At 36.8% G+C, this 24,108-nt stretch overlaps 4 protein-coding genes across 7 annotated transcripts; 2 read left to right on the top strand and 2 right to left on the bottom strand.

Annotated features, from left to right (window-relative positions):
* Positions 4,770 to 8,653, top strand: LOC18587511 (protein NETWORKED 4A). Of its 2 annotated transcripts, none has more exons than XM_018129624.1 (3): positions 4,770 to 5,027; positions 6,217 to 6,322; positions 6,545 to 8,653. In XM_018129624.1, the coding sequence occupies exons 2-3, from the start codon at positions 6,217 to 6,219 to the stop codon at positions 8,230 to 8,232; spliced, it is 1,794 nt and encodes a 597-aa protein (XP_017985113.1). In that variant the 5' UTR covers positions 4,770 to 5,027; the 3' UTR covers positions 8,233 to 8,653. The 2 variants fall into 2 exon arrangements, with proteins under 2 accessions (XP_017985113.1, XP_017985114.1); XM_018129625.1 differs by lacking the exon at positions 4,770 to 5,027 and adding an exon at positions 5,096 to 5,891.
* Positions 10,701 to 16,470, top strand: LOC18587510. 3 transcript variants are annotated; one of them, XM_018129213.1, is made up of 3 exons: positions 10,701 to 11,262; positions 12,287 to 12,541; positions 12,916 to 16,470. In XM_018129213.1, the coding sequence occupies exons 2-3, from the start codon at positions 12,421 to 12,423 to the stop codon at positions 16,065 to 16,067; spliced, it is 3,273 nt and encodes a 1,090-aa protein (XP_017984702.1). In that variant the 5' UTR covers positions 10,701 to 11,262; positions 12,287 to 12,420; the 3' UTR covers positions 16,068 to 16,470. The 3 variants fall into 3 exon arrangements, with proteins under 3 accessions (XP_017984702.1, XP_017984701.1, XP_017984700.1); XM_018129212.1 differs by having other exon boundaries at positions 10,701 to 11,375; XM_018129211.1 differs by having other exon boundaries at positions 10,701 to 12,200.
* On the bottom strand, positions 16,699 to 21,022 carry LOC18587509 (uncharacterized aarF domain-containing protein kinase At5g05200, chloroplastic). The gene is made up of 10 exons (XM_007011318.2): positions 20,699 to 21,022; positions 20,322 to 20,464; positions 20,080 to 20,193; positions 19,604 to 19,792; positions 19,321 to 19,476; positions 18,647 to 18,912; positions 18,449 to 18,546; positions 18,172 to 18,350; positions 17,544 to 17,660; positions 16,699 to 17,130 (listed from the first exon to the last, which is right to left on the bottom strand). Exons 1-10 carry the CDS (start codon positions 20,919 to 20,921, stop codon positions 16,951 to 16,953), a joined length of 1,665 nt encoding a protein of 554 aa, XP_007011380.2. The 5' UTR covers positions 20,922 to 21,022; the 3' UTR covers positions 16,699 to 16,950.
* LOC18587508 (probable RNA-binding protein EIF1AD) lies at positions 21,502 to 24,048 on the bottom strand. The gene is made up of 4 exons (XM_007011317.2): positions 23,752 to 24,048; positions 23,287 to 23,362; positions 22,704 to 22,830; positions 21,502 to 21,969 (listed from the first exon to the last, which is right to left on the bottom strand). Exons 1-4 carry the CDS (start codon positions 23,863 to 23,865, stop codon positions 21,747 to 21,749), a joined length of 540 nt encoding a protein of 179 aa, XP_007011379.1. The 5' UTR covers positions 23,866 to 24,048; the 3' UTR covers positions 21,502 to 21,746.

Below are 24,108 nucleotides of genomic sequence, written 5' to 3'. Positions count from 1 at the left end.
AAATCTTAAATCAATTTTTCACAAATTGACAATGTGATTTTTTGCTTGGTCAATTGGGAAAAAGCTGTGTTCCACATAAGCAAGGAAGCAAATTTGCTTTTGTTTATCTATCCAATGATGGTTTAGTTCTCATCACTAGGAACTTGTCTGTGCATGTGAGTCTAGTGAGAAAAAAGGGAAAAATCAAAACCAAATGCTGTAATATTTACTTCTTCTGTTGAGTCTCCACCAGCATGGGGGCTTTCTTACTTTCTTCATCAGCATCAGCATCAGCATCAGCACATGAGTAGTACAAGGTAATGGCTTGGAAACAGCCTAGCCATAGCTAGGCCTATTACTGGATAATGATTTAATCTGTCTGTATCTGGTCTCCTACATCAAAAGATTTCACAAATGGAAAGGGAAAAAAAAAGGGAAAGCAGCTGGCGCCTGGCAGTAAAAAGAAAAAACCCCATTCACAATGTCAACACCTTGAACTAGAAAATTGACAAGAAGGGTAAAATGACAAGCAAGCCAAATAGTAAATGCTAATCAGGAGTCAGATTATAGAATATTGTGAAGTTGTTCACCTCCATCATATCTTAATGTTTTGCCAGTGGAGCAATGGCATTTGGTAATGTGTAGTTTTCATGGATGAAGATTTTCAGCAAATTACTCAAATCGGGTTTGTTCAATGCTTGTACATGTATATTTTCCTTGATTTAGTAACAGAGCTGTCGACCTGAGAAGTTAATAGAGGAAACAAGACTTGACATGGTCAAGACATTCGTGGTAGCAAGACTAGTCTCCCCCTTATAATTCCCTGTTGCGTATCATTATCCTGTTGTCTGCAAACAATTCTACCCGTCACAAGAAAGCATGCGCTGCTCGTTCGCCAAGTGCCCTTAGCGGTAATCGAGTGAGAGACACATGCTCCACTTTCGGTCCGAATTTTGATTTAGAGACGTTCAATTGTGTAAATCAATCATTCCCCTCATCTTAAGTTGAATTATTATTGCAATGCGACCATTAGTAGGGTAAAACTATCCTATGTCACGACGGTCTAAAACACCAAGCATAGACCGTTGACATGACACATATCTTTAGTAGAAATTAAAATGAATGGTTTTCCTTCACCCCCCACTCAAAACCTGCCTTACTTGACACACAATTTCCTTCACCTCCACTGTAGCAGTAGTTGCAGTATTTTATCGTAGTGCTTGTAAGTCAAACAACCGAATCAAAATGTTTTTTAACATGAGGCTGATGGGAAGATTTGATCATCCACCATAAATGTTTGTTTGTATAATATTGCTATGTCTACAACTGATGGAGATGTATTGTCAAAATAAGAGGTAGGCCATGTTAAAAATTATCAATGGAGGCCAACAAAGAGGTAGAAAGCTGAATGGGATTGGAGGCCTCCATGCACTACTGATTAGGTAATTATTTAAGCAGTTGGCTTTTTCATACCGTAAAGAGGATCTTAATTCAAAAGGTGCTTATCCTCCTGAATCATAAAAAAGTTGCCATTGTCCCCACCCTGATATTCAATTCAATAAAAGGCCTCAGAATCAGAATTATCCAAATCCATATGCCTTCTCATAATTATTAGTTAATTATAGCTTCTTCACATTGAGTATTTCCCCTTAAAACCTGCAAAAAACTGTGGAAAAATACCAGGAAATTGCTGAATTAGAATGCAGATTGCTACAAAATGGAAGTCAAAGATATAATGACTCAGTCATGGTGTGACCTGGTGATAGGGAAACAAGCATGTGTGTTTTCACAGAGTTGAATCATCTTCATTAGCTTCACACAAAAGGCCAGAAAGGCAGCCCTTTCTTTTGGGTACATGGAAATGTTTTTATATTGTTTTGAATTTGAGGCATATGTTCCAAAGTTGTGCAGTACTGTGTACCAGAAACAAAAGAAGTGGTGAGGCCACGTTTGGCTGTCTCCATGAGTGCGTGACAGTGCTTTTTGCAACATTTTTCGCACTTTAATTTCCCCACCCAAAACCCAAACCCTTAGCCCAGTTCTTCCATCACTTGTGCAGCAGTGCAGGACCAGGTTCAGTGGAAAGCCAACTAGTTAAAAATGGAGGCAAAGAGGCTGTTTGCTGCTAGAAACCAATGTCGGGGTTTCTTCAGAAATGAAGAAATTGACTGTTGGTAAATTAGACTGATGATTTAGCCTGCAATACCAACAGGAGCAGGAACAGGTTTCGCAATTAAGCCTAATGGAAAGCCAAGTGATTAAAAATGGAGGCAAAGAGGCTGTTTGCCGCTAGAAATCAATGTTGGGGTTTCTTCAGAAACGAAGAAACCTAGTATTGGTAAATGAGACAGATGGTTTAGGCTGCCATACCTACTGGATTGTTGATCCAGGGCAGGAGAAGATGGTCCAAATGATACATAGTTAGCTATGCTATGCCAAGGTTTTCAGGTAGAAGAAGAAGAATAATCAACTATGACCAAATAGCCATCATAAATGAATTTATTCCCATTAATATTTACAAAATTTAATATTTTGATCACTTAATTATTAAAAAATTAATAATTTGATCGTATGATATATTCATATTAATTTATTTATCAATGATATTATAAACATGATAATAATTTTTTTTTTAAAAAAAAGTTTATATTGTCACATGTGATGTCAAATAATTAAGTAAATAATCTCTTTAAATTTAATTTTAATATAAATGTACAATATTAGTAATATTACAATTTTAATTATTTTAATAATAAAGATGCAAGTCAATAGAAAAAAGTGAGCTGGACCCAAGCTTTGAAAAAGGTCAAGCCGGCCCACACATCCATTCATCAACACTCACTTCTATCTCTTCTCTCTTCTTGTTTATTTTAAAATCCAAAAACATAATGATTTGAATATTTAATTTAATGATAAATATATATATTTTTAGAAAATAATAAATAATAATATATAAAAACACGAAAGCCCATCGAATGGAACCAGACAAACTTTGCTTGCATTATTACTTATCACCCATATGGAAAATGATTTTTCGTTTTTGGTTATTGAAATTGGAAAATGATGTTACAACTAAAGTGAAAAAGAAATACAAACAATTAATATAAAAATAATAGTAATTGAGATATAAACATATTATGTCACGAATTTTATATCAGTAAAATATGTGGTAAGTATTGGATATATAAAAATTAAAATTTTATCACTTATTAAATATATTTTTCGAATTGAAAATATAGATTCATGATTTACAAATTTATTTAAATTTTATTTTTAGAGTTTGAAGTCTTACGAAGTTAAATTAAAATTTGATCAAAAGACCTATCCAGTCTTTATATTCTTCAATTTTATTCAATTTAATTTTTGTATTCAAAATTAAAATAATTTAATTTTAAAAATTACGTCAATTTGATCTCTTCTCCTAATAACATCTCATTTGCCATTAAAAGATGACATCAACGATGATGTTATTATTGACGTGTCATATTTTGATAACGTGGCATGCCACGTGGAAGATTTTTTTTTAGAATTTTTTGATCTGTCATATGGCACTGACATGTCAGCATATCTGTGCCATGTTAGCACCGACACATCATCGAATAGTGTCACATAATATTGCCATGTTATCACTCAGTGCCACATGATATATCACATCATCATCTTAATGTCACGTCATTAAAATGTGACACGTTAATATTGACATCATTTTTAAAAAATAAAATGAGATGATATTAAGAAGAGGAAATAAATTAATATAATTTTTAAAATTAAAGAACTAAATTACTTCGATTTTGAGTATATAAACTAAATTAAATACAATTAAAAAATACAAAAATTGGATAAATTTTTTTTATCATTAAAATTTTAATCCGTGAGATATTATATAACAAGTGTTCCAACTTGCCATTCCAAATGCTAAAAATCAAACAAGGTGGGGCCAGCTGTAGCCATCCGATTTAAATTTCCCGCCAGAATTTCTATTTAGCTTGTCTCCATCAGCCCTCCGGTCGGTGAATGGCGGGGCCCAACGGCCCCACCTCTTAGTTGCCTTTATTACATCATTACTTATTCTTTTGACTACGTTAACCTTGTTTGCTTTAGGATTTATGTTTTTCTTTTTCTCTCTTTCTTTACTTTTATATTTGTTTTAAAAAAATCTTAACAAAATATTAATAATTATTAAATTTAATATTAATTGACATTATTGAGATTCTTGTACAAATAATGACAAATCACGTAATAATTGATGTGAAATTTACGAGATTTTTTACATTTTATATTAATTGTCATTTAACCATTTCATAATCATATTATCAATTCATATTACAAGTCACGTGAATAAAAAAATATCGATTAATATTAAATTGATGTATTTTTTACCTATTTACATTATAAAATACTAATAATGTAAGCTCAAAAACAGAGTAACGATTACACTTATGTCCTGCGAAGTTCATTATTTTGAGGTGGAGCGTTCATCTTGAATATTAATAAACTCAGAGTTCAATTAATTGGGTTGAAAGGTCAAGAAGTAGGGGCAAATTAGCTTATGAAATGCTTAGTAGTAGCTAGGTGTATAATAATGTCAAGTAATGTAGGATGAATGAATGAGTACAAATTACAATAATTACAAGATGGAAATGGCCAAATAGAACAAATCATGGTTGGCCCACAAATTAGAGTAATCCATCCGAGTGCTACTCAAATTTGAAGTTTGAAAACTAGAAAAATAGAGAGGGAAAAGGAAAAGCAGGGGGAATTTTGAAAATTGAAGGAAGGGGCAATATGGGGATGGAGGGAAGAAAAAGGAAGCCCATGGAAAAAGGCGCCAAAAGGATGATGCCCCGAAACCATGGCCACACTGCTTTCAAAGCCTCAATTATAGGGTGGTCGGTTTAGGCCTTTTGTCTTCCATCTCTCGACCCTTTTCTCCTTGTCTTCCTCTCTTTCTTTCTTTTCTTTCTCACCAATCTCTGCAAATTTGAAACCTCTCGAATCAATATTTGTTCCTCTGCTTCTCTCATTCTTTCAGTAAAGAATAGGCAAAGGTCAGTGACTCAGTGATCTCAGCACATTTTTCTTTTCTTTTATATGCATCGATTGCTCCTTTTCTTTGTTTTAGTTTAGATTTATTCTGTTTATGCTAGTGCTATGTCAAATAAAACCTTTGGAAGTAGTGCAAAAATGAAAAAGGGGTGTTCTATTTCGATTACTTTCATAGAATTTTTGTGAAAGCTGAAACAAGGAATGCTAAAACAAACACTGGGTTGCTCATAGATTTATATTCTATGTATGGAAACGGTGACGGTTCTACTGGAGATGCACGGTCTTTGTTGGTGATCATTACATTTTTCTTAAAATAGCATCATCCATAAATCTCTCTCATTGGGGTTGAAGATTTCATCAGATCTATGAGTGAATTAATCATTTGGCTTTATTTCAATGGTTTGATATGAATATGAAGAGTTATCGGTATTCTAAGAGGTGAATCTCTGTTGTTTGTTGCTCCACTAGAACTTAAAATGTCTTCTATAAGGCCATGATGAAGTTTATGGACTGGTAATTTAGATTTCCTGATTGGGTCTCCTTAGAATTCTTTTATCATTTTTGTTCATGTTTGTTTACTGCGGTAAGCTCAAGCTGCTGCATTAAGGCCGTACTGAAGTTTATGCAGTGGTAATTTAGATTTCCTGATTGGGTTCTGCTTAGAATTCTTTTATCCTTTTTGCTCATGTTTGTTTACTGCGGTGAGCTCAAGTTGCTGCATTAAGGCCTTAATGAAGTTTACGCACTGGTAATTTAGATTTCCTGATTGGGTTCTGCTTGGAATTCTTTTATCCTTTCTGTTCATGTTTGTTTACTGCGGTAAGCTCAAGTTGCTGCATTAAGGCCTTAATGAAGCTTATGCACTGGTAAGTTAGATATCCTGATTGGGTTCTGCTTAGAATTCTTTTATCCTTTTTGTTCATGTTTGTTTACTGTGGTTAGCTCAAGCTGCTGCAGAGCAGAGCTTATGCCGTGTGCATTATTCAATCTTTATTTAGTGGGTTGGGCACACGCGAGAACCACAGGATGCCAAACCAAGCATTCTAAGTAGCTAAATAAGTCAATCAAGTTGTTCCTTTGTGTTGACACCAAGAACAGAATTAATTTGTTACTTTTCTTTCGAAATTTTTTTTCCTGAAGTTTATTTTCTTGGAAGTCTTATACTATGTAGTTTATATCATTTGGAGACAGATGGAAGTAAATGTGAAGAAGGCAGAGTCAAAGAACACAAAATCATGTTGGTGGGATACTCATCTCAATCCTGAGAATTCTGAATGGCTGGTAGAAAATTCCAAGGGTAAGCAGCCTTGCAAGAAGTTCCTGCATTTATTGTTCAGTATTCTTTCTTGTTGATTTAAATCACATATGACAATCGTATCTCCAAGTTGGGATGATCATTCGTTTACTAAAACATGGTCTTGTCATCTCAGAAAAAATTCTCTTTGCTACTCATTGTCTCCAATTTAACAATTATGAAATCACCTGTGACTTATAAATGATAAAAGATTATTGGCTGCAGAAATGGAGGAGAGTGTCAGACAAATACTGAAATTGGTGGAAGACAACATCGAAGATTTGGCAAAAAATGATGAAATGCATTATCAGAATAAGTCAGAGGTGATTGTCCATGTTCAGGAACTCTACCGTATTTATCAGTTGCTGGCTGAGCGCCATGATCATTTGACCAGGGAATTGCGCAAGAGTCTGCCATCTGATTGCCAAATACAAGACCCTGGTAGTGGTTATGATCGAAACTCTCCACTGATAACTCCTGATAAAAAACTGGGTCTGCATAAGTCTATTCAACAAGCTGCATCTTTCAGTTCTGGTAGTGGTAGTTCTGATCTCTCATTGAAGGAAGGCACTGAGTCGTCTTCATTGTCATCAGATTCTGACTCAGAATCTTTCAGCTCCTCTGTCAACATCTACATGGGCTCACCTGTGAATACTGATAATGGTGTAGTACATGACAAAGTTATTGAGCTAGGAAGTGAGCTCCCAACAATGAAAGTGAAGGTACAAGTGGCTGATGAAGAGATTTCAGATGGTAAGTTGAAGATGAGAGAAAACAGAAATTATGAAAAACTGACTGAAAGACTTACTAAGTTTGAAGAAGAGTTAAGAGATTCCAACCTAAAACTCCAGCTTGCAGAAGAGGAGATTGTGAGGTTGAAAGCAGAGCTCAAGAAGAGTGAGTCTGTTCCTGTCCTTGCAGAGCATGTGCTTGTTCAACTTGAATCATTGCAGAGAGATGCCGAATTGAGGGAAGCTGATCTTGTGTTGCAGAAAGGTAAAGTACTTGAGTTGCAAAAACAGATAGTTGACCTGGAAACTCATGTTTCAGACTCCAATTCTGAAGTTGTGAGGTTGATGGAGGAGCTTGCTGTAAGTAAAGAAAAGATCAAGGCTTCAGAAGAAGAGATTGCAATGTTTAAGCAAGAACTTGACATGGAGGGGAGGCAGGTTGCGAACCTGCAGGAGCAAATTTTTAGGTACAGCAATGATCTATCTCATCGTGGTCATGAAGTTGAAGAATTAAAGGTTGCATTATGTGATGCCCAGGATAATTTCTCCTTGCAGAAAGCAAGTTTTCAGTCTGAAATTTTTGGTCTGTTAGAAAAGGAGACCCTCTTAGAGGCAAGGCTCAAAGAATGGGAACTACATGCAAGACTGCTGGAAGAAACATTAAGGCAATGTGAAGCTGAAAAAATGGAAATCAAAGGTTTGCATGATGTTCAGGAGATTGGGTTGCAAGGTCAGATCAGTCAGTTGAAGGCAGAAGTTACTGAGAAAGGTGTGCATGTAGAAGCTTTGAATAAGAACCTTGATAGACTGAAATTGAAATATGATATGCTTATGGCAGAGAAAGATGGAGTCATTGCAAAGGTAAACTCTCTTGTGGCTGAGCTTAGTTCTCGAGATTTGCAGATTGGGCAAATGGAGGAGCATCTACAGCAGTTACGCAGGGACCATCTACAGCTGATTTCTGGATCTAAAAATGCAAAGAATCTAGAAGATGAGTTGAAATTGAGAATAAAAGACCTCGAGAAGGAAGTAGATAGGCAGAGAATTGTGATCTTAGATGTTGCTGAGGAGAAAAGAGAGGTGATACGACAGCTTTCCTTCACACTGGAGCATTACAGGAGTGGTTATAAAGAATTTCAGGCATTTTTCAAGCACAAACGGCATGCGGTCATGGCTTCATGAGTTTGATCAATTTGAGTACTAGTAAGGCTACAAGTCTCAATTGTCTGTTTACTTTTTTGTTGTATGTGTTTTTAAATTATTTTACAAACTTATCACATTAGTTCTTAATAGTTTTTTTCTTTGGGAGGTTTTGGGTGATATGTTGCACACTTGCTTCGATGCTTAGATGATCTTGAGCTGCCATTATGCTATATCTTTGCATGTCATTAAACATCTGAACATGCCAATGGACCAATTTGAACCAAGTTGTTTGAAATTTCAATCAAACAGGGTTCTTCAGATTAGGCTCCTGCTGTATTGCGCACTGCAGAGTCTTGGTTCATATTTCCCTCATTAGCATGCTGTATTGAGTGTGGATCGAATCAGTTCGTACATTCCACTGTTGAATTCTTAGTTATGAAATTCATGGTTTTCCCCCCTATGTCCCAAGGAAGAAAGGGGGTCAGACAAATATCAATCTTGTTTACCCATGTATGCTGACATTTTTAATTTCAACCGTTTGTTAAGCCACTGTTAGATACTTTAGTATTGATTTCGGTTCTATTAATGGAAAAGTAGAATTAGACAGAATACATGGGTGTTTCGCATGGAGGGGAAAGGATAATCATGAGCTATAGAAGTCCTTAGCAGTTTTCTTTTCACTTAATGTGACGGCAATTAACACAATTCTGTTTGTGTTTCAAAACTTGCCATCAAATTACCTTGTGGGAAATCTCATTCTCATCTATGATTGACCTAGGAACTGGCAAGAGTATAATCTCTGAATCCAAAGGCTGTCATCTAGAATTTCAAGGCCTGACCCAGGCTCCAGTATGGGTGATGTAATCTTTTGAGTGGTCGATCTTGAAATCCTGAACCTTTTCCTTTTGTCAGTTTGGACTTGGTCATGGTCTGTTTTTAACGTCGGAGGAAGTTAGTTCAATGATTGTTTTAAACTCCATAGTCTTGACCAAGCTTATGTCAAGCTCCATGAATAAATTATAATTGTTCCAAAGTGGACAGAAGGTGTAGCAGGTCGAATCAATATCCTTTCAAGTGGCATGTTCAATATTTGTCATGGTCAACAAGTTCATGGGTTGGCAACAATTTCTTATGTGAATCATTTTCTCAGTGTGGTTCCACCAAGTGTTGGTGGATTGTGAATGGGGTGATTATAGTATCTTGTATGGTTTAATCAATTCACATGAACAGAATTACAGCTTGGGTTATCACAGAGCATGTTGGGAGAACATTTGTGACCACGGGGAAATGGGGTGTGTTCATTGGTCTGGTCTGGTAGGCCCTCGAGATGCTGGTCTGTCTCACTGTGTATTTATTTTAGAATAAGGTGCATTCATTAATATGTGATGTTCCAATCCAACCAATCCAAGGAAAGCAGACAGTCATCTGCACGGTGACGCGTGGCAGAATCTAGGTGGTGGAGCTGCCACATCAACAAATCGCAAATCGTTGGATATTAAAGCTGGGGATTTGGGGATTGGGTTAGGTGCTGACAGTTTTGGGTCGCCAGTCATCAAAGGCCAAAGCCATTAAGACAACCAGTCACTGTGAGCTTTACGACTTTGAGGGTTCCTGAATGAAATGCTGCCACCTGGCTAATTCCAGCTGGCTAATGTCCCACCTGTCACGCCCTTTCCCTCCCTACCTATTCCCCTTGACTTTTATTCTCCAAGCCCAACTTGCCATTAAACATTTTGACCTTTGTTGATGTTCCTTGAATATTTAGTACAATTATTTAATTTAAAATTATTTGATAGTAAAACATTTTTATTATCACGTCAACACACCTTTTAATATATAAAAATATTAGATTTATTACGTCAAATGAATTACAAAAAATTTATATTTGAATTTAATTTTTTTAAAGTAATAAATTTTTAGTCCATGACCAATTGACCATGAATCACTTTGGAAACTACATGGAACCACAGTTTTACTTTGATTAACATTCTTAAATCAACATTAATTGTATTACCTAATCGATACGATGACTTTTTTTTTTTTAATGATGCAAACTGTAAATTATTATTAAAATAAAATATGCGTTGTATTTTTTTTTTTGAAGTGTATGAATTTAACATAAATTATTAAGAAGTCCACATTTTCATACCAAATGTGTTAATAAATTATTTAAATAAAAATGAGAAAAATTAAATATGAGGAATTAAAGAGCCTTAATTTGTCTCGTTTTAGTTTGTTTTTGAGTATGTTTTTCAAAGTTTGTATATAATTAACAAATATTAAAGGCTTTTTCTTTTGACTGCTAAAAGTCGAATTAATTATTTTTTATATTGAGATTAAATTTATTTTTATAAAATAAAAAAATATATTAATTATTGAATTAAATGATTGAGCACGAATATAAATAAAAATATGAAAAAGCCGAGACAAAAAATGACAAAATTTATATTATATAATAATAAAATAAAAATATAAAAACAAAAACAGGGGCAGAGTTGACTTGGTAAAACACATCAAAGCTCCAGGTTACAGGAATTGGGACAAAACATGTCCTAATACGCTTCGCAAAACCAACAACGGAGGCTGTCCCCGTCCTCTGTGACTGTATCTTTCAATTTTACCCAACAACACGACACGTAGGACGCCACGTCATCTGACATACCCCCCTCTCTCTTCCTTTACGTTAAATTTCATCGGCGCCGACTTGAACTCCTCAACGCCCGCGCTTCTCCATTTCTCTCTCTTCAGACAGCGCGGAAAGAGAGGCAAAGAAAAGGAGAAAAAGAGAAAGTAAAAGAGAGGGAACGCCGAGCGAGACAAGAGGTCCAGTTCTGGAAGTCTGGGGTTTTGACTGTAAAGCCTTAAAGCGCACGAAACCAACCACCAAAGAGCCAAAGACCCCGGGACCCAAAGACCCGTCTCTACCATTCTTCCATACCATTTTTCAAAACTTGAACAGACACAACAACTGGAAGAAGAACCAAAGACCAGAACTTTTTGCCCCACGTCAATGGAGTTTTCATTTCCCATACTTGGTCTCTTCCAAGCTTCGTTGATGGTCTTTCTTTAGTACTACTTCTCTAGCTCTTCTCAAACAATCTCTGCCCTTTCTTTCTTTATTGCTTTCTTCTCTTTTTCTTTTGAGTACTCCCTATGCATTCTGGCTCACTTTTGATCTAAGGGTATGTTTCTATCACGTGATTTCCATCCCGATCTGCTTTCTTCTTTTTCTTTTCTCTAATTCTGAACTTTCATTTTCTGCATCATGCTCTGCTCTGAATCTGAATGTTGCTCTTGACCAATGATTATGTTCTCTTCATTTGCATATTTCATTGTTCATTCTTTGGTAGATTTTCAAGCTGTTTATATACATTTTAATACTTTCGTTGACTGTGTTATTTGTGGATGCTGATTAACCAGTAAGGTGAATTTCTTTCTTTTTGTTCTTCTTGGGAAAACTTGTATGTTTGAGCAAATTGATATCTTTGCCAAAGCTCGTTACTAGTAGATCTATTAATAATCATTCAGCTTTGCAAGATCTCTTGTCCCTTTGCTTGGCTTGATAAGGCAACTTCAACAGTTCAACCCCACTTCACGTTATATCTGCTATGCCTTGAGATGTTTGTACTTCACAGTTCTCTACTCTTTCGCCTTTAAATTCTTGCACCCCACTTTTCTGATTAAATTCTTCCTGCCTCTCCATTGACTTATTCGTTCCATGTGACCATGGCTTCGTTTAGTATTTTTCTTTTTTCAATTTGAAGTTTCCATCCTCTCTTCCTTATTAAGTGTCTTCTCTGGTGCAGTTGGTTTCACTTCTACATAAAGTTTTAGATCCTCTCTCTTGTTTAAGTTATTATTTAAATCTTTTGTTATGTAGCATAAAATCATTGAGAATTGCCATGAAAATGCCTCGTCTAATATACTCAAAGTCTGTCTTGTATCTGTTTTTTGATAGATCATCCATAGAATGGAATTTGGTTGGCATTATTCCGGAGTCATGAAGTGTAATATCCCTTTGTTAAAAGTATAGTGCCAGTGTGATACTTTTTTTCTTCATGTATCTAACAAATGTATTTCCATCTGTTTGCAGACGGTGGGAGATTTTTGTTTTACTGCCAGGACATTACCCGTGGTTGAAAGCTGCCTTTTGGATAATTTGACTGTGGCAGAATTAATGGTGGACATCTGATCACAGGTTAACTACATCTACATATCTGGAGCAATATGGCCAGTGGAACAACTCCTAAAGTTCGATTAGTTAGATGTCCTAAATGTCGATTGGTTCTTCCGGAAGTGGCAGATGTTCCTGTATATAAGTGTGGAGGGTGTGATGCAATTCTTGTAGGTAAGCATCTTCCAAAAAAAGAAAGTTTTCATAGATCTTGCAAAGCAAAATAATCTGTTGTTATTTTGATGCATGTGGAAAGTGGGAAAGAGTACTGGTTATTTTGCTGACTGATATGTGTAATTCTTTGATTTCTCAATATTTTTTTATCCTCTTTCATGGTTTTCTCAAATAACTTGAGCTTGGACATGTATCATTCTTTCACAATGGTTAAATAGTAATGACAGAATTATAACTTGGGTATCCTCATTAATGGACATTGCCCCTGCTTTCTTGTTGTGACCTACAAGATAAAAATCTCCTACACCTTATTCTCCATTTTGTAAAAATAACTTCCTGTTTTGCTGCTTATTTCAATTTCTTCCTGTTTACAGCCAAAAATCAAAAAGCCATTGCCAAAAGCATGTCTGTCTTGCAAGAAACAGAAGCTGCTCAGGGAAATAAATTGGTTCATGTGTCTGAACATGGAGAATCTAGCAGCTCAACTCTGCAGGAAGTTCCTTCTTCCACTCCAGAGTGTCACTTAAGTCAAGAAAGTGGGGGGGATCAGAACATTTCTAGAGACTCTCATAGTGAAAAGCATGGTGAGAACTTATCAATCGAAGGGCAACATAATGATCACTATGACAAGGATCAAAATACATCCAGTGATAGTGAAAGTGGGGGGAATCAGAACATTTCTAGAGACTCTCACAGTGAGAAGCATGGTGAGAACTTATCAATTGAAGGGCAACATAATGATCACTATGACAAGGATCAAAATACATCCAGTGATAGTGAAAGTGGGGGGAATCAGAATATTTCTGGAGACTCTCATAGTGAGAAGCATGGTGAGAACTTATCAATCGAAGGGCAACATAATGATCACTATGACAAGGATCAAAATACATCCAGTGATAGTGAAAGTGGGGGGAATCAAAACATTTCTGGAGACTCTCACAGTGAGAAGCATGGTGAGAACTTATCAATCGAAGGGCAACATAATGATCACTATGACAAGGATCAAAATACATCCTGTGATAGTGAAAGTGGGGGGAATCAGAACATTTCTAGAGACTCTCTCAGTGAGAAGCATGGTGAGAACTTATCAATCAAAGGGCAACATAATTATCACTATGACAAGGATCAAAATACATCCAGTGATAGTGAAAGTGGGGGGAATCAGAACATTTCTAGAGACTCTCACAGTGAGAATCATGGTGAAAACTTATCAATTGAAGGGCAACATAATGATCACTATGACAAGGATCAAAATACATCCTGTGATAGTGAAAGTGGGGGGAATCAGAACATTTCTAGAGACTCTCACAGTGAGAAGCATGGTGAGAACTTATCATTTGAAGGGCAACATAATGATCACTATGACGAGGATCAAAATACATCTGGTGATAGTGATAGTGATCATGATAAGCTTGATGTAAATAGATCAAATGATGGGCAGCAAAATGGAAGTGAGCAGTTACAGTTGGAACATTTAGAATATTGCGATGTTCAACAGCCAGGAGTTTCCATGGAAAGTTCGTTTTCCACTGAGCTTCATCGTGAGAATGAAGAGTTAATGTTGCTAGCAGAAGCAAATTTAGAAGCAGAGACAAATGACAAGACCTCCCAGTTAGAAGGTGTAAATTCAGAATTAGAGACTAATGACAAGAGTGACTCCAACATCAGGGGCTTGAGCATTGACAACCCACTTGCTACAAAAGAAATTAATTTAACTGTTACTGCTTGTGCAGCAGCAGGGGCAGTCATTTCATCAGATAATCTGGAGCAACCTCAGAAAAGTGAAGATCGTGGGTTTAACCGTATAAGGTCTTCAGATACTTTTGAAAGTGGAGATTTTTTCAGCCCGAGTTCTGAGCTCAGTGGTCATCTTGAATATTTGTCTAAATCCACTACCACCAGAAGCTCTCATGCTTATGATGGCAGTATCTCTTCTTATGATGGAATGGATGATCACTTCACTGACCAGCAAATAAATTCATTTAAGAATAATTATAAGGCTGCTAACTATCTTGTTCCTGAAGACAGTCGCAGAAGGGACAAGTTGCCAGTCAAAGGCATGATGAATGGTAATTATGGAATGCAGGATCATGCTAGAAATTTCTCGTCAGATTTGTCCAATAAGCGACATTATGCCACAGAAAAATACCGCAAGTGGCGTCGAGATGAACTGCTAGAACCTGAAATGCACCACCATCCGCCTAGAAACTGGCAAAGACTAGAAAGAGATGAATCTCCATCTCAAATTCCTTTCTCTCAAAGGGCTTCCTTGCGTGGCTATGAAAGTGCTGGCCCTTCACGTCAATTGCATGATGAGTCCCCTTTTGATTCAGCCTTCTATCCTCTTGAGAAGGCCGAGTACACTGAACAGGAAAATATGAAACTGTTAAGAATGGTGTACGAACTGCAGGATCAAATTAGCAAAACATGCCATCTGAATGGAAAGCCCAATGGAAGGACTTCCACTAATGTACCTTGGAGGCAAAAGCATATTCCTACATATTACTATCAGGAACCCCCGGAGGAAGAAAATTTTTATCCTAGGTATCATGGAAGACACGGACCAAGGAGCAGCTGGAGCCAGCAAAGTAGATTCTCGCCTATACCATTCTCAGGAGGTGAAATAAACACTAGACATCACATTGATAACTCCTGTTTATGCTGCCATCCTCAAGACTGGCACTGTTCAGAACAGTTGCCTCCACCCATCTTTCAGCATAACCAAGGATTTTGGAGAGCCCACCCTGGTCAAAGTTGTTACAATTCCTACAGCTCTTGCCCCTCTAGTCCTCAAAGATATTTGGAGTCTGATTTTTCCATTTGGAGCCATGAAACAAAATCTGATAATCAGAGATATAAGGATCATGAGCTGAAGAGGTATTTGAGGGAGAAACATCATTCAGCTAGGCGACATCTCCGGCCCATGGCAGGTGGGGCACCTTTTGTAACTTGTTATCATTGCTTCAGACCATTGCAGTTACCTGCAGATTTTCTCCTTTTCAAAAGCAGGTTCCATCAGCTAAGATGTGGTGCTTGTTCAAAGGTACTTAAGTTTTCGCTTCAAAAAGGAATGCATATAGTTCCTTATGACTTAGTTGCTGCAGAACCTCCACCAAGTGAGACTGAGGACTGTGGAGATGTGATTGATGTAAGAATTTCAACATCAGCATCTTGTAGCTGCTCCCCTGATGGAGGTCCTGTTTCTCATGCACAATTTCATGATCTTCAGGGTGATCCTCATGTCAGAAATATGTCCTTTAGTTCTTCAAAACCTCTGGAACAGAAAAAGGACTTTGCTTTGGAGCAGTCTCGAAACAAACATAAGAATTCAGTGGAAAATTTTGATTCAGCTATGTCTTCCTCGAATATGTCCAGGTCGGAGAAAGTGTCCTCAGGAATTGAAGAGTTGCCACCAAGAACTGGAGGTTCACCACTTCATCAACTCATGGGCTATGCTTCACCAAGTCTAATAATAAATGGATTTGGACCATCCATCTCTGGCAAAAGCTCAGGATTAAATAGCTGAGTAATATTTTTCCAAGGTAATTGCATCTGGCAAGGGCTAAATTTTCATGGCAAGTTGCAGTAGTTGAAAAGGCTCAGTGACCTATTTCCATGATTGAAGCTTTGAAGTGTTATGTGCTGAAATGGAAGAATCACCATAAGTTGAGACTCCGAAATGAAAAAGGAGCAGCATGGATGGAATGGGATTGATCTGATTGCTTTGTATTAGAGAAGAGAAGTGAAGCAGAACTAAGGTTTTGGTTTATGATTCTGAAGGCGCTTATACAGGATACATTTACTTGATTTGTTTATTCATGTAAAGTATAGTTGATCCTGGATCATGTATAAATGATAGGAAAGACATCTCATCTTTTTATATTTACAGAATGAGATTTAATGTATATCTTTTGTTGCGCTTATCCTCATCTTTCTTAGCTGTGCAATGTCTTTAGTTCACCTGGAATGTGTTTAGCTCCATTTGGTGTAACTAGTTATCACCAAACATTCAAGGAAAACATAAGATTTGGAACTCTATAACCAGCAATGATAAGAAGTTGCTTCTGGTAACCGTTCTCTAACCATAGCTGATGTCTTTAAGACCAATCATACGAGCTTCGGGAAGTTAAAATCAAACTAACGTAAGTCTTTTAAGATGATCAACCATGTGCTAAACTTCATACAAATTTTGAGTTAATCAGCAACTCCAACCCTGTATTAGGGACATAAATCTCTTTTCCAATTTCTGAATGTACTATATAAAACATACAGTAAACCCAACTATTCAGTACCCCTGTTTCTTTTTCCTTGCATATACATAAAGCTGTATGATAAATGGGGGGAAAGGTGAAAACAGAAGAAGAGAAATATAAGATAAATTGACATCAATACATCTACAATTGCATAATCTATTTGAAGTTGTCCCTATAGTTGCTTCTTCTATTCGACACGATGGATATCCTTTGGTCCTGAAGCATGTTCAAGTTGGGGGCCAGCAACCGCGTATACCGGTCAAAATATAGGAGCTGTTTCATTAGAAGTGCAAACTCCCTTGGAAATCGCAGTCCATATGATTCACTCACCCGAACCTGCACAGAGACAAAAAGATAGAAATGGCTAGAGATTATTATCACCATTAAGCAGATCCATGAAGGTCGCCATTACTCTTAAAGAACTTCAACAATTCACAGCAGAATAATTTGCTTCACTATGTGGTCAGGACCAGAGTGACTGTTACCTGATTCAAATATTCAGAAAACTCAAAAAAGTGAGCTACAAGTTTTCCTTTTTACTGAATGATAAGGACAGTAAGGGGCTTCCATCGATAGATCGGTAGGCCAGCAGGCAGTAACCAAAGGGATTAAAATGAGCCAACTAATAATATGCCAATGTTTATACATTCCAAGAACATGCCATCACCAGGTAAATATACCTAACAAACTACAGCAGTACTAGATCTCTACAAAAGGAAATTGAGACTCAATGTGAGAAAACCGCTTACCACATCAAGAAAGAGTGCATTCATCTGCCTCTCATCAACAATTACATTTGCAGAGACAGCAGTTGCATTTGTATTTGTCCCCCTAGCAGTGGCAACAACAATCTCCGTATCAAGTTCCTGCATGAATAAAGATGAAGCACTAATTTAGAATTTGAAAAAGGGAAAATTTGACCAGGAAATTCACAACAACAGATAACTAGTAAAGGGATCTTCGCTAGCACACATCCGTCAGCTATGAATCTTTCAGTAAAAATAATCTATTTATTCCTAAGAAAATAAGGGTTCTTTAGGTTCCCACCATTGAACAGAGATCCTTCATAATCCCCTGAAGTGATACCTATAAAATTGATGGTTACTGTGTTCAAGGAAACAGTAATGCCTTAAGTCTTTGATGGTGCGCCAATAGCTTAGGTACCAATGGCTCAATTATCCATGGGTATTTAACAACAGAGTAGTCATGTCAGTTAAAGGGAAAGAAACATTAGGTTAACAGCAAAATACTTCAGCTGTTTAAATGGGTTCTCATGAGTGTTTGTGTGGGTGTGTGCATGCATGCACATGCACTTCTTAGGATATTATTTTATTTTGTTCACTTTTATATTTTGTAAGCATCTTGGTATATGCTTGCCTGTATAGATGAAAATATCTTTTCCAAGTCTCTTGCAAAGGCCTTAGCATCAACATCCTTATTGGTTGCTCCCATTTCAATCAAGGCAGCTGCCATTGACTCATACTCTTCAGTTGCAATAGATGCCAAAAACACTTCCATGGCAGCCCATGTTTTTGGTGATATGCGTCCAACAATACCTATACATTTAAATAATGTATTGAGAAACACGATATTGCTTTCATGTGTAGATCAGATTAAAGTTGGATAAACTTGATGCAAAGGAAAACCAACTTACCAAAATCAAGAAATCCAATACGACCATCACGCAATAACCATAAATTGCCTGCATGCACATCAGCATGAAAGGACTCACAAGCAAGTAAACTACCAAACCTGCATATATTATTCATGTCAACAGCATAAGTGCTTCAACTGGAATCCTATGCCTCATATACGGACAAATTTCATAGTATGTGGATCATTGATGTCTTACCAGACATTAAGTGCAGTAATAAGACTATTCTCTGGGCTAGAGACAAGTGAACTTATAGTGTCTAAATCAGTAAGAGGAACCCCATATAGCCTCTCCATGGTTAAAACTCGTCGTGTGCTGCAATGGTTGTACACTCTCGGAGCTGTTGCCTGCCTTGTTAATCCCATGGCTTCAAGATATCTCCTGAAGGATTCAATATTTGCAGCCTCCTTATTGAAGTCAACTTCTTCAAGCATAGACTCCCGTATGTCTTTAACAATACCAACCTACTGAAAGGAGAAATATCTTATAATAAAAACATTTCAAAATCAGAACTTTACAAGAAAAGTGATTAATTAGAAGAGGACTCAATAAGATGCCAAAATATCCTAAGCTGCTGTTGTTTCAGTGATTAGTAGCAAACATGCTATTAAGTCAAAAGAATGCTAAGAAGCAAATCGAAAATTAACAAGCAAATCAATACCTCGGCACTGAGCAAAAAAAAAAAAAAGAATCAAATACCTAGTCATGTAGGTAAGGTCTACCTCCAAAAAATAGTTCTGGTGTTCTATTCCCCTACCTCCAACTTAAATCTTTAAAAATAAATAAATAAATAATAAAAAAGATAAGATAACAGCCATAATAATCAAATAAAGATGACAAGGTTATATGAAAGTTTGTAATTCCATTTTTACCAGTGAAGCACGGCTTAACTCAGGATTTAAGAACTCCAATATTCGAGCCACTACATAAATGAAGTTCAGGTCTGCCACCAAAATGTCCTCAATTCCAGGTTTCAACACCTTTATAACTACATCATCTTGGGAGCCTCTAAGCCTTGCACCATGTACCTAGGCATGATAATGTACAGTTCTAATCAATAATTACACACACTTACTATAAATAACAAAAGTAATTTTGGGGACATATAAAGAAAGGGGAAGGGAGTGTTACGAAAAAGAGAGAAAGATTTAAGACCTGTGCTATAGAGGCTGAGGCAATTGGTGTTGGATCAATATATTCATATATGCTATCAATTGGTCTCCCTAGTTCTTGAAGTAAGATCCTTTGGATGTCTTCATATGGAACTGCAGGAGCTCTATCAAAGCATTTCTGAAATTCTTCAACATACTCTGGTGGGAATAATGTAGGTGCAGATGCTACGAACTGGCAAAATAATCTAAGATGAGAAATTATGTAACATTTTACGCAAGAAGATTAACTGAAAGATATGACAATTGCAGTAGAAACAATTTTATTCAAAGAAGATTTAAGTTGGAAATTCTTTTTACACTGAATCACCAAAATTATGATGCCATCTCCCACAACATATCTAAGAAGTTGAGCAACTTTAATTGGGTATCAATGAACAATAATGTCATTTGAGTTCTATCAGCAGTTTATGATCAGTAAGAATCTTATAAAAAAAAAAATAATCGAAGCCTACGACTTACCTGACCTAATTTGATATAGGTTGCACCCATACGTTCAAACAATTTCCTTAAGTAAAGTGGCGAAAGCAACCCAAGCTGCAATTCAGATGGTATCCGAGTAGATGTATTTGTGGACTGCAAATAATTTAGGGGAATCATAATTGCAAATGGTAAGGATAACCCAAGAACATGAGCATCTTTGAAAAAGAAAAGAAAGGCCCATGCAAGTAAAGCAAGTATCTTTAAAAGAAGAGGCAAAATACCCTAGAGACATCAGCAAGCCATTCCCCACCAACACCGACAAATGCTTGAATACCTTGAGCTAGTCTTAGGGCTCCTCGTGGACCTGTGCTTATAGATGTCCGGACAATGTCCTCCACCAATTGGGGTAAGTTCTCAATACTACCTGATAATGATATGAACACAAAACTATCATGGACAAGATTTATGGTAATCAAATTTTCCAATTCCAGAGCAGTAGCAGTAGCAGTGAATCCATAATCAAAGCTGAAATATTTGCACTTGTAAGGCGAAACAGGAGGAAGAAGAAGGGTACTAATCTAACAATAGTATAAAAGAAAGATGGATACTTGAATTATGTTGCAGAAAGGAAGGGCAAAGAAAGTGGTGGCTAACGTACTTTGGAAGCGAGAAGAGAATCGATCCTGTTCTTGCGTTTGAGAAGGTTGAGAGTTTTGGGCAAAAAGCAACAAGGCCCTGGATTTGGAACGCCCGTTTAGCTTCTTTAATCCAACACCCGACCTTCTTAAACAACCTGCTGCTGCTGCTGCTGCTGCTTTGTTAGGCAACTGAGGGTGATGAAACAGCGGCAATCGCCCGCTTCTAAATGTTGCAACCGCCATTTTAGTTGGTCTTTCCTTGTTTCTCTTACGACCTTAAACTTAAAAAGGATTTTTTAGAGAAAAACAGGCAGAGCTTTCCAAATTAAAATAATATCTACAACTGCAAGTCTTTGTCTTTGGGTTCTTAACAACACAACAGACGGCTTTGCTTTTGGTTTTAAAAGCATGACAGAGCTGATGCCACGTGGTGTGGCAGTTCCCGGAAACGTTGGCGCTTTCTGCTCCCCGCCAACTTCCATACATTTTTTGCTGGCACCCAATTCCTTGTCTGTCTTTCTCATTCCTTATAGCCTGCGTTTTAAAGTTAAACGCAAGCGTTGCCACCGGAAGCAGTATCCATTGCCACCCCCTCCCCTCCCGTTTCCTTTACTTCTCCTTCACTTTCAGAGTCATAGTAGGAGCATGTAATTTTTCTTAGATAATTGAGATTTATTTGTTGAAAAGACACATGAACACCTTCAGTAAATTAAAGGTATAACAACAAAAACCCAGAGGCACTGAAAACAAAAGAATGGCCATCAACCTCCTTTCTTATGTAAGTAGTGAAAAATGAAGACATGCAAACTGAGGAACACCGGAGTTTAAACTTTAACAAAACTGAATGAACCCTTGTTGCGGGTTGTTTTCTTTTCTCAACACAAGATTTTTCCTACATTGGAAACTATCAAAGATTACAATACAAGAAGCTGACACACATTTAATCGTGTAAGAACGTTTGGGTACTAGAAATGACCCACTTCATGTCATTTTTTTACATGAGAAATCAACAGTAAAAATTGGAAGATTGGTTTATCTTAGTTTATATTAGTATGTTATAATCATTAATCAATCTGAATCCGATCCTGAGTCTGATTCTCTGTCTGATTGCAGCTCAAATGGCTTGATTCTGTTCAGATTAGCTTCTAGTGGAGGAAGTCCATCATCATCACTTGACTCTAACTCATCCTCCACTTCTTGCTGGGAGGGATGTCTCTGCAAACATTCTGAGGTGGCACCACCATCATTTTCAACTAAATCATCCAGATTCGAGGATTTGAAATTTTCAGGCCTGCAATTGCAAGCAAGAATATCAGAAAAATAATTAAAACTCAATCTCAAGATTAGAAATTTGAGACCAGAGGACAGTTGAGTGGTAGAAGCAGGCATATCTGCATTAATATATAAGTCCTTCTAACACCTTCAAATTGCATGCTCCTAATTCTTTTGATGAGAGATTCATAACAGGAAACTATATGCAGAAGTATCTGGAGGTCACAACAATTTAATAGGATGGCAAGTGCACAAGTTGTAACTAACAAGCTCCTTAAGTTGAAGTCATATGCAAACCCTTCCTAAGGAAGAATTATGGGAGTTGCCTGATATGTAGAAAACTGGATGGGGATTGAGTATCTTGAATTGAGCAGGTAAAGAAGGATTCAGTTGGAATTGATTTAGATAAGAACGCTATCAATAAAATCAGAATGCAGGACATTAAACATTGTCACCTTTAACTGACATGCACGGTTGGTTAGTCAATGAAGATAAATGGGCAGATTGCAAAGACTGATATAACAAGAAAAAGAATCAGGAGAGAGACCCTAGGCAATCACAAACATAAATGAAATATTGACCACCTCAAATTTGCCAGCCCAAGCAAATGCAGCACCCATCAATCAAACCTTTAGATTGTCTGGTTTAAATATCTAGAACCCAATTACTAAGACTAGAATAAGCAAAGATGCAAAACAATAGATTATGAAAAGTATTCCAACAAGCTAACTTTAAGTTGTTAAGAAAACACACCATTCTGGAGATTTCTGTAGTGCACGAAGTTGCTCATAGAACAGAACTTGAGAAACAATACATGCCACCTTGCTACCAGACTCAAGCGCCTTTTCTTTTCCACTTTCATCAACTACAACAAAACTCCCTAAAAATTGAAGAAGCAATCAAAACATATTGAACACATGTTAAAATAAGAAGAAAAGAAAACCCTTGACAGATTCATTAAGCCAAAAGTAATCACTTTCCTACAGTGCCTACAGCCAATGAGTTTTACTCCCAGGTTTAGGCGACTACCTAAAGAGAAAAAAGAAAAAAAAAATTGAGGAAATATGAACTACACAATGTAACTGTTGGATCTAAGAGGCAACCAATCAGCTGAACGGTTTAGCTGAGGAACTCATGAAGCACAGAGAAAAATATGACATCAAGAAAGGAATAAAAGAGTAAGAGTAACACACAATTACAAACCAAGTAATAGCAGATGATCACTGAGATTCCAAAATGACTGTAGATGCTTGTTGAGATTTTTGTATTTTCAAATGAAGCAAACCTTGATAAATTTCATTAAAAAAAGCTCAAGTGATATTTATTTGGAACAAACCTCGTTTTATCCACAAGCTCTTCTGAAATTTAGCTGGAAATAGTGCTAGTGATTTCCCTCCTCGAGCATCCACTACCTTAATAAGAAAACAACCATGACAGAATTGTAACAATTTTATCAAAAGAAAAAACCTTAATGAATGGCACCTGTGACATTAAGAGGAAGTTATGACAGAGTCGTTATGATACATTGTGCTACTCATAGAATATAGTCCTAACACAAGATATTACAAAACAAAAAATCTAATTTTTTAATGATTAAACTTCTCCTTGCATAAAATTCAGATAATCACAAAGCCCCATGCTTTCATCTAATAAAATAAGCGTGGCTTTGGTTGAAAACCCAGACTCAAGCTATGCATTTTGATAGCTTACTAACCAGACTTTAGCTGATAATCTATTTGCAGTATGAGAAAATTCTGAAGCTTAAAGACAGTAAGTTTGTGAAGTGAAAAGCAATGGGTACCTCAATGAGATTGGATCCCCTTAAAGACAGCACTTGCATAATGCTTTGGCCATGTTGAAGGCTCAAGTTTTGGTCTTTTGCTGCCCTCTTTAGATTCTTCCTTCCCCCTTTCATTGCTTCTCCTTTCTGTAGCTGAAACCCTAACCCACAGTCTTTTTTCTTTTAGAAAATTTCTTTAGGGTTTTCTCTGATTGTAGTTAAAACTTGGGAGGGAGCAAGCAGAGGCAAATGTATTAACCAAGAGGCCGAAGGACAACCGTCTGGGTCTTTTGGTAATTCCATTCTGGAAGCTGTCACTGAAATAAATGACAGACCAATAAGATAAAAAAGCTTTCTTTTGGCGGTGTTGTGTTCCAT

The sequence above is a fragment of the Theobroma cacao genome, chromosome 10, assembly GCF_000208745.1.
Source record: "Theobroma cacao cultivar B97-61/B2 chromosome 10, Criollo_cocoa_genome_V2, whole genome shotgun sequence".
NCBI classification, from domain to species: domain Eukaryota; kingdom Viridiplantae; phylum Streptophyta; class Magnoliopsida; order Malvales; family Malvaceae; genus Theobroma; species Theobroma cacao.
Note: the sequence above shows the minus strand (reverse complement) of the source record. Positions and strands in the feature narration are given on the sequence as shown.